The sequence below is a fragment of the Morone saxatilis genome, unplaced genomic scaffold, assembly GCF_004916995.1.
Source record: "Morone saxatilis isolate NCDOM2014 unplaced genomic scaffold, NCSU_SB_2.0 Contig16, whole genome shotgun sequence".
Lineage (NCBI taxonomy): Eukaryota > Metazoa > Chordata > Actinopteri > Moronidae > Morone > Morone saxatilis.
In genome coordinates, this window is record NW_023339718.1 from 2,870,753 (window position 1) to 2,881,142 (window position 10,390).

At 41.6% G+C, this 10,390-nt stretch overlaps 1 protein-coding gene across 1 annotated transcript in view; it reads right to left on the reverse strand.

Annotated features, from left to right (window-relative positions):
- Window positions 1-6,633, reverse strand: part of trpm6 (transient receptor potential cation channel, subfamily M, member 6) — an 18,131-nt gene extending 11,498 nt beyond the window's left edge. The window contains exons 1-13 of the mRNA XM_035658605.1: window positions 6,534-6,633; window positions 6,319-6,398; window positions 6,044-6,082; window positions 4,835-5,024; window positions 4,303-4,516; window positions 3,045-3,169; window positions 2,791-2,962; window positions 2,512-2,686; window positions 1,847-1,970; window positions 1,688-1,760; window positions 1,323-1,423; window positions 776-910; window positions 42-95 (exon numbers count right to left, since the gene is read on the reverse strand). Of these exons, the coding sequence (XP_035514498.1) occupies window positions 42-95; window positions 776-910; window positions 1,323-1,423; window positions 1,688-1,760; window positions 1,847-1,970; window positions 2,512-2,686; window positions 2,791-2,962; window positions 3,045-3,169; window positions 4,303-4,516; window positions 4,835-5,024; window positions 6,044-6,082; window positions 6,319-6,398; window positions 6,534-6,551 (1,500 nt within the window). The 5' untranslated portion in view covers window positions 6,552-6,633. The remainder of the gene's footprint in view (window positions 1-41; window positions 96-775; window positions 911-1,322; window positions 1,424-1,687; window positions 1,761-1,846; window positions 1,971-2,511; window positions 2,687-2,790; window positions 2,963-3,044; window positions 3,170-4,302; window positions 4,517-4,834; window positions 5,025-6,043; window positions 6,083-6,318; window positions 6,399-6,533) is intronic.
- Between the last annotated feature and the right edge of the window lie 3,757 nt (window positions 6,634-10,390).

A 10,390-nucleotide genomic window follows, 5' to 3' on the forward strand; every position in this document is an offset into this window, starting at 1 on the left:
ATAAAATCTGAGTAAACAGTGTTGTCTGTAGTGTAACTCACCTGTTTTGCATCTTCAACGAGGTGGTGGAGGAAGCGGCCTGTCTGTCCCTGCGGCTGTGGACAGAAATTTGTCTTATTATTGAGAGAGTAGACAAGTAAACAGAAAATAACAACAACCAAATCAGAGCAAAAAATAAATAAAAATCAAATACTTTTTAACACAGTTGCATATTGCATATAAAGTAGCAGCTATGGGACCCTTAGTTCGTTTCTAAGGGGGACTTTTTATCCCAGTGTTATGAATAAATAAACAGGCTTTAATACACAAAAGACAAAGGCAGTGTGGTGGAAGCCAAGTGTGTACTGATGATAAAAAAAGTCTTGTGATCTCAAAAGCATCCTGAAACAACAACTGGGGAAACACCCTGAATGCGACTGACCAGGAAACACAGAGAATATTGGTGCAAAACACTTACAGTGCATTATTGTGATTTCAATCAAAGACACAGTTTTGGAATTTGTGATTCACAAACAAAGAATTGAAATCCTTCTGTTTGTGTAGCAAAGAGCGAGCCAAGGGGGGAAAAAAAGAGGAAATCGTACAAAGACAAACAAAAGTATTGTATTTACTTCAAGATAAGATAAGCCTTTATTGATCCCCTTGAGGGGAAATTCAGGTGTTGCAGAATCACAAGGACAGGAATAATAATAATAATAATGAATCTATTCAAGAGTAAATATGAGATGTGAGTGTCACAAACATTAGAAGCAGATAATAAATGTGTCTTAATAACCGTGTTATAGAGCTCCTCGAGGCGATCCACAGTGAGGAAGCGGTTCATCGTCATGCCGTTGTCAATCAGCAGCTTGACAAAACTGACTCGATCCATCACCAGGGCGTCCAGCATGGCCTGCTCCAAGGAACCCACCTACATTCAGCACACATTATCATGATCAGACAACCAATAATATTTTGAGAATGTAAAATATTCCTTGTGTGCAATAATAGCAGTAGTGACTCAGTGAAGCCCCTCTTACACATCCTGTTCAAGGCAGGAATCTTGCAGTGTTATTCTGTCTTGGCGTTCTGTATAAATCATAAACACAGAATGGGGGGCATTGTTGTTCTGCTGTTAATCCGGTAGTGGAGGTAGAAATAGAGCTGAACTGATGTCGGCAGGATGGGACTGGGGTGCGATTTAAAAAGCAGCTAGGAACATGTTGCTCCCACAAATCCACCATTGTTCTCAGCGTGTTGTGTAAGATGCACAGAAACTTGAAAACCTGAGTGGCATAAATGTGCACAGGTAGCAAAAGCACCTCAACAGGCTTCAGTCTCACCTGCCAATGCTGTCTGTACACCAGGACATCTTTCTGTGCAATGTCAGCTCTGTCCCAGACCAGGGCCATACTCAGCTGCTCTGCAGGACTGGCCTTAGTGCCTGTTCATCACACAGAATTGAAAACATAAAAGAGAGCTATAACAAACGGTTTGTCACGACTGGCATTTGGACTTGTCATAGCAGGAAAACCTCAGGTCAAACATTAGAGATGTAGCTCCATTCAAGTCTTGCCGGTAAGTCGGCCTGGAACTTCAGCAATTGTTAAAGTTATTATTTACACCTGTGGTTTTCCTGCTATGACATGTCAAAATGTGTGCTGTGAAAAATGCCTACTGTCACAGCCAAGAGGAGAAAAAAAAGTACCCTTGAGAGTGGTTGTCAAAATGGCTGCATCAGGCGCCATCTGGTCCTCTGACTCTGAGTCAAAGATGGTTATCTGTTGTTCAAAGACATATTGAAGCAGTGTGAGCAAGCCATGTGTTAAAGCATAACACACACGTTCCCAAATGGTGTTTAACTTACAGACTGTCTGTGATCCATACACTGCTGGAGGACATCGTACAGCTGAGAGGCTTCTTCTCTCTCTACTCCAAACACATCTCCAATCCTGACAAGGAAGTCCTCTTTAATGTCGGCATCCAACTGCCTATAAAATGCAGTGAACATGTAAGTTAGATCTGTGACATGTCTGCTCATGTATACAGAAAATAAAGAGGTGTTTCCAGACTTTTTGACCGGGGGGTGGGGTGGCATGAAGTATGTGTCTCAGCTTTCCAGACCCCAGTGTGCAAGAATTTTAATACACAAGCGATAATAACATTTATATCACATGCGTGTCTGCAAAGTAGAGACTCGTTGGTACACATAGAACCGATTTTCATTCAGATATCTTGAGGTCAGAGGTCAATAGATCCCTATAAAAATGGCAGAAAATACCAGTTTTTCACCAAAATTTAGCCTAAATTTGGAGTGTTATTTAGCCCTCTTCCTAACATGCTCGCATGACATGGTTGGTGCCAATGGATGCGTTAGGTACCAGTATTTTCTTTCAAACGGAGCCCACTACAGTCTCTGAAAGACAGTGTGGACTGGTAGAGGTAAGGATAATGGGGTGGCACTATCAAACTAAACATGTAGTTTCATTTTACAACACAATTAAGGAAATTCACTAAGGTAAAGATGCTAACCTGTCAACAGAAGTCTGCTTGTGTAAGAATGCGAGCAGGTCAGCAGCCCTGCCCGATCCCTCAAACACAAACACTGGCACAGGGGGCACATTGCTAACATAGTCCAGCACTGTGGACACAATGGCGGGGCCTCCCTCTACCACCACACACACCACAGGCACTCCTTGGTTCAATCCTACAAAGAGTGGAGGAGAAAGAGATGTAACATCAGTCCACATCAAGCCCCTCAGCTTTTCTTCGTTCCTGTAGGCTCTGCACAAAAACACACACATGACTCACGAGGGTGTATCTTCTGAAGTCGGATGTGTTTCTCCAGCTTCTTCCTCAGGCCTTGCTGGCAGCCATGTTTTCCCAGCGTTCCATCATCCACCAACAGAAAATGGGAGTGGAAACCATTAAGACAGGCCCTCTTGCTCAAAGGGTTCCCCAGTGGCTGGTAGGGCCTGAACACCTGAACCATGTCGAGTGAACCAGAAGTCAGTCATAGTGAAACAACACATTAGGATGTGTCATAAAAACATTTTAGTACTCACATCTCTGCCTATAAGGTCTGTGTTGTTGTCAATGACTCCCCATGGCGTGATGCCGACTGTGTTTCTCTTCCTCAGGTCGTGGCCCCCAAATGTTTTCACTGCTTCGCCCACATACTTAGACACACCTAGAGAGTATGTAAACAGCTGAATACACAGCAAATATGCAATTCGACGGGTCACTTAAGAAAGGCATAAAACACCATCTTACTGTGTAACAAAATAAATTCTTCTGCACTGCAAACAAAGGGACACAGCATGCCGCTACGCCCCACAGATTAAACACCGAGGGACACTGAGAATGAATGAAGTCCTTACGAATTAACCGACCTACTTGTGTCATTTTTAGTTTTTTGTCTCATTTTTAAATTTTGTTTTCTATTCAGTTTAGTTTCAGTTAGTTCCCAGATTGGGTTTGCTTGTTTCAATTTAGTTTTTTAGTTACTAGTTTCAATATTAGTTTTAGTTTTTTTAACGTAACCTTTGGCTTATATGTCAGGGGCGAGATTTAAAGCGTCCATAATAGGTATTACAATACAAACACTACACTTTGTTATGAAGACATCCCAGTACCAATAAACATACACACCCATGCCGCCTCAGACTTAAACTTAAGACATTTCCTGTATATCTTTATTCCATTTTAGTTCCTTTTTAAGTAAACAATATCATTTCAGTTGATTTTTGCTCCTTTTAGGGTCTAGTTTTTATCTTAATCTTAGTTAAAGTCCGCCTCCACTCAAAATTGTGATTTTTTTTCTTGTTCCTACAGTTGGATGTTTGAGCTTCACTCTGCAGAATGATGTATGTGCAGTGTCCATTATGCAACTTATACAAGTGCATAAACACTGAGAACGGAGTTTACAGGGAAGTAGGAGACATCTCGTGTCCAGCAGGAAAACATTAGAAATTAGCTAAATTTGCATATTCATAAGATTCTTCAGTCTTTAATGAGATAGTAGAAGTAGATGCCTTTTTAATGATTTTAATGTGGAAATTATACATTTTTTGTGGAAAAAACAAATCAGACGCTAATCTAATACATGCCTGGAGGGGATCTTTAGCTAAAATGTTTTTTCACACCTAGTTTTAGCTTTTAGTTTTTAGTCTAGTTAGCTATAAGCTAACTATAACCTGGGCTCACACAGCACAAGAAAATGAACAGGAGGTAGTATTACAGCAGTATGGCATACGGAAATGTTCCTTAGCCATTTCACACCAAGAGTAATAAGAAATATTGACTACCATCTGTAACACCTACCTGTATTGATGCCATCAGTGAGTATCCACGCCCCTGTGCTGAGGGCAGCAGTCATCAGCCCTTTGCTGAAGGCCTGCTTGATTTTAGGAGGCAGGGTGAAGTTTTCCGAGCCTCCCTGGACGGTGAGCAGTAGCTTCGGTCTCTCCATCTGCCACTCTCTCAACATCAGTTGGAGCAGCCCCTCCGGCTTTGAGTCCACAGCCACACGAACAAACTGGACAGGAAACATAAAGAAGTGTAACAGACTGAGAGGCTCTCTGTGCTTTTCTAAAGTTCTGCTAGTGTGACAGTTTTGTTATTAACTTTTGAAGTAGATACTATCTCACAGCATAACAAACCTAAGCTTGTTTATACAATATCAAAAGCCTAATGTCAGAGTGGTTCACTCCTGGAGAAGCATTCACCTTCATTTTTGGAGTAATCCCTCGTAGGAAATGGGAGTGGGGTTATCACAATTTAGTTTGATAATGAAACAAGCATTTTTTTACTTTGGCCTACATACACATACTGTAGAGTTAGTCGGCTCACTGACCTTGGCCCGGCAGACACGGGTGGCAGTGTCCTGAAAGTCAACGGTGCCGTAAGCATTGGTGGGACTGGCTTTGGTGTGGAGCTCGATGGACCAGTCCTCTTCCACGTCCTGTCCAGGAGCAGGATGGAGGGATATCGGGGGAAGGGACTCTTGCCAAGAGTGCTCCCCTATCAGGCGGCCACAACAACATCTGGCCAATGGAAAGATTATGTAACTGAGCACAGCAGGTGCATATGTTTGGGTCAACACAGAAACAACATCATTCACCTTTTTGAGCTACAAAAGTAGGTATTTGTTTGTAAGGCAACCAAAAATTAGGATAGTGTTGTTGGATAACAGCCTGAGAAGCCTCCACTTGGCTGTTTTAAAGGTCCAAAACAACAATGGTAGCTGCTAAGACGTCATCAATTATATCAGAAATTGAGAATATTTCTTCATTTAAAGAGGAGCAAAGAACAGCACTGAAGGCTTTTCTCGATGGAAAAGATGTCCCCGGTCTTCTGACTGGCTACAGTGAGAGTCTGACTACCTTATATGGTTCTGATCTGATGGGTTGATGTTTGCCTATGACAGACGGTGATAAAGTGAGTTTAAGTGTTTTTTGAAAGCGCCTGCCCTTTTCCAGACAGTTTCTCAGATGGTTCTGTGCAACAAACCATCTGGCGCAGCAGACCCAACATGGTGGACTCCGTAGAAGAGGAGCAGCTCCCTCTGTAGATATAAAGTGTTCATTCAGGTAACAAAAACACAATTTTCCCCACTAAATGTTACACACTGGGCCTTTAAGACAGGCTACATCAACTCTCCCCTTTTCCTGTATTCCTCCCTTCCTCTTTACCTCCCTTTGTCCTTGGGTCTACATGTCTGTGTGTGTGATTGTGTTCATCATTTCACAGCCCTATAAAATCCACACACATCTCTCTCTGTATAAAAAGACCTTGGATTTATTACTCTCCTTGAGTCAGGCTGTGACACATGAAATAATTAGTTCATTTCTAAACTAGGAGAGACAGGAGAGAAACAATGAGAGAGCAAAAGGGGGAGGATGTGAACTAAGGAGTGTGGGAAAAAGTGACACAAACGTTGACATAATAATAAAAACGCCAGCTTTGACTGGAATGGGTGGGGGTGAGGGTGTAGGAGGGGGATGCAGTGGGTTTCGGGAGGGTATCAAGACACACACATCAACACAGAATTCATAAATTATACCTGATCAGGTTTTGGCAGACTTGACATACTGGCGTGCATCTGTAAGAAACAGGAAATAACACATTATCAAAGAATCCACATGCTCTCTATTCCTGGAAGGAAGGGCCCAGTGCCAAATAGTTTTGCTCTCGGAAAAATGTTGTTTCCAACCACTGCTGTTAATATTATACTATGCACTAACTAAACTACCCTGTATTTCTTCTGAGAATCGTAAAAAAAACTTGTACATGTACAGCTTCTGGAAGCTCATCAATGCAATCAGGTTCCAGTTTTACCTGTGTAGATCCCGAGAGGAGGGGATGAACTTCACACACTCTCTCTTGAAGAAGGTTTCCTCAATCCAAGACTTTCGTGACTGGAATGAGAAAAGAGTATATTTACTTCCAGTAAACAGATCCCGGAGCTTCTTCTTCTAAAATCTCAACTGTATTATCAAACTCATCCTCCAGCAAGAAAACACACTATTCCTGAAAAAATTGAAATCAGTGACCTTCTCAGTGAAGCTCATTGCAGTGCCGGCAGCAGCCTACATGCTGGACCCAGGGAGCTAACCGTAGATCCCGCCCCGTCCAAATAAAAAAAAAAACCTGAACTGCACTCGGGATGTGAGATATAACTTCGCATTCAACTTCAGAGCAGTCTTTTCTTCATGCTTCCCCTGATCTTTCAAGGTCTGGCTTGCCCCCCTGTGCTCCGTTGCCCAGACAAATTTAACAATGGCCTTACTGAGCAGAGCATTGTTGGTAGGAAACATACACACATCCCCTTCCTGAGATTAGTACACATGGCCGGGAGTTGGTGTGCTCCCTCCCTGGGTAAGGCTGTGTAAACACTAAACAAGGTTCTGGAGTGGAGCCGAAGTAGCTGCACAGTGTTTTTACAATAACTATTACTTTATAGACAATACAGCGCACTAGTGCTGCCACAAATGAAATCCACTCAGAGCACTTACTTTGCTCTATATGGGTATTTCTACATATATTCATGTAGTTAGTGGGTGTTAATATTATTCCGTAATTAGAGAGGTGGGCAAACATGTGAGGCAGTTCTCTATTATAAGCATCCTTGGTAATTATTTAGACAACATATTGAATTGTATAAGAAAAACAAGACAGATCACTTAATAATATCGACTAGGGGTGACCAGATGCATTTAAATAAGATATATTTGTTACGTTTTTATTTGGCGGGGCTGGTTACTTGTGCTTACTGGGAATCAACCAGATGGCAAAGCAACTAGGTACATCGTTATAAGGCAAAGCGGCGGCAGACTCAGACAAGTGTATTATTTTTTTACGAAGGTTCTTTTCCAGACTACCCTTGAGGCGGGACCTGCCATGGGTATCCAAAACTCGTCCAATTGTCAGGCACCTGTTGGAAACATTCGGATCTCGGTCACCACACCTTCGACATCTTCTGTCTCTTCCTCTTATTACTTTCGCTTTGCTGCGTTTGCTCATTTCACTGTTTTCGGTCCGTCTGTGCACACATGTTACCAAAAGGTAGGGGACCGGTGTTGGGCATCTTACTTTAAAAATCATTCTCAGTAACGGTAACGGCGTTGCAACGATGGGAAAAGTAATTAATTAGATTACTCCGTTACTGAACTTTTTTTGCAGTTTTCTATTCTTTTATCATTGTTTCTTCATTAAACAAAACCAATATGTTTTATATGAAACAACATTTGTATGTTTATCATTTCCTTTTACTTTTTTGAGGAAATCAACTGTGTAGTGAAAAGACTTTTGTAGGGGCAAAAGTTAGTGAACCCTGAACTTAAAATGAGCAGGTAAAATACAATCATTAACATCAAATAAATTGACCAATGAAATGAATGTTCAGGGAAGAAATCGGGCAGCACAGATTGAAACAGATCACACAAGTCTTACCAAAATGAACCCACATAAGTAATTCTTGCCAAAAGGCTGCACAATTAATCAAAACATTATCAAAATCAAAATATCCAAATCGCAGAAGCTGCAATTATTTCAATAAATGTAAAATATGTGACAAATAGCATTATAATATAAATACAGGTGTGCTGCATAGATAACCTGGTCTACAACTCTTGTTATCATTATTATATTAAAGAAAACATGTTTGTTATTAGATTTTAATAGTTTTTTATTCCTTTTAAAATTAAATTTGTGATGCAAAAAAGATCATTCTCACACTAATTGTGAATCATACTGCAATATCTGTCAGCCAACATATACAAAATATTACATTGTATATGGCATTCATCTCAATTTCTACCACAGAAACATGGTGTCTTGACTAACTGCAGATTCACAGGAGTGACATTGTTTTTGTTGACTAACCTGGATGCAATGCAATTTTATCATGTTTATCAAATTATTGTCTGGTGGTAACTTTGACTGACAATCAAATAAGAGTTGAATATCTTGTATAAGACATACATTTTCCCTCTGAGATGCTGTGGAGTTTAAGTATTAAGTTTCAAAGTACCAGTATCATAGCTAAACTTTTATTTAGCTAGCCAAGATAAGGTCACAATAAAGTCAATAAAGCACTGATTATCTCCACTAAATACTTCATGAATGTGGTACGCTGCAGAATTAATACATAACTCAATTATAGTGTGTGCTGGAGACGATATTTAATTACAAAGGCGAGTAAAACTGTTTACAAACCTAACTTGAGTCAGATAAATTAGCTTGCATTAGCTGTATGCTAACAACAGTTAATAAGCAGTGTTAAATAAGAAGCATCATGAGCTATAATAGTCCAAACAGTTAGCTGGAAACAAGCTGACCTCTTCAGTATATTTAGGTATTAAGTATTAAGTTATACACAACTTACCATGGCTGAACAGTGCAGTTAAAATCCCCCCACTTCATCACCTGTTGCCCTGACAAGGACTGACTGCCCTTTTATCAGCTGTGGGTCCAAAGGGCAGAGAGCCTTTCCAAGAAGCCTTGAGGAGTTCATGACCTCCTCCTTCAAATACACTGAGGACTGCCCCCCCCACACACACACACACACACACCTCCAGTGAGCTGTCAATAAATACTGGAGGTGCTATTATCCCCCCCCCCATCCTGCTCCTAGTTAACAGGCAGACAGCTGGGGGAATTGGTGGTAAAAGTGAACAAACAGGTGATAAAAATGTAAATTAATCAGTTTTTCTGTATTTAACAAAACTATCTTAACATCACATGTAAGAAATAATGTAGGTATCAGGACTGAACGTTGAGTTTGGTGTTCAGAAGACTCAAATGCTGCTACTTCTTATTGATAATGTGAAATGCCCCAATTTCTTTTGTTATAGTAACAGGACTGAGTAAAACACCTGGAGAAACGACTAAAATGTGTGTATTTAAACTAATATATTATGAGTTTTCAATGAAATATTTCATTTTACGTGTAAATCAGAAATAAGAGTCACACAAAATAAAAATAAAAGCTTTCTGAAGGATTTTTAATCATTATATTACATGTTGAGTTGAGTTACAGAGGTTAAAATCTTATTTTTTCAGTGTTGTAGGTAGTTATTAATTTTTTAAAGGATGTTTCCTTTAATTGCAATTTAAACAAAGTGCAAGACAGTTTTAATAATATAATGTATTATACAGTTAATTTTCATGCATATTTATGCATGTGATGTCCTGGAGATGGAAAAAAGGCACAGATTTGGTGGAACAGCCCCTATATTGTAGATATTGTAGAGTTGGAGTGGCATGAGAACCATCACTGGGTTCCAGAAGACTGGTGGCATGGGGTTGGAGGGTCATGTGGACCGGGCCAATGAACTGAACCTATTTTTCAATAGGTTTGATACAGTCGTTAGGTTCTGCTGCCGCGTCTTTTTGCGCACAGGAATGGGAGGCAGGGACCATCTTCCACAGCACGGGGACTCTCTGGGGAGGGGTGCAGGCTCACGGGGCTGGCAGAGACTTGGCTAGAGTTTTACTCCACACAGCTGGGGGGGCACAGGCTTTATAAGCGCACCGCTGGGACAAGTGACGCAGGCCATCGGGGCCTGCAGCTTTGCGGCGAGTGGGAGTGCTGTTTCAGGCTGGGTCTTCTCAAGCAGGTCAGGCGGACGAAGCAGCACGGTGTAGGGGGATGGGGTGCACAAGGTGGTGAGGGGATGCGGCGGGCGCGCGGGGGCGGGGGGGGCGGGGTTCCTGCAGTGCTGTGGCGAGGAGGCATGCATTGTAGGGAGCCAGGGCGGAGGGGTGGAGCTAGGGTGGGTGTGAATTGAGGGTGGGTGGGGAGAGCAGACAAGGGGTCTGTAAGGCAGGGGAGTGGAGGGGGAGGATAAAGTGGCAGTTGTTGTGTAGGCAGCAGCAGGGAGACTTGGTGGGGGAAGGGGCCAGCAGT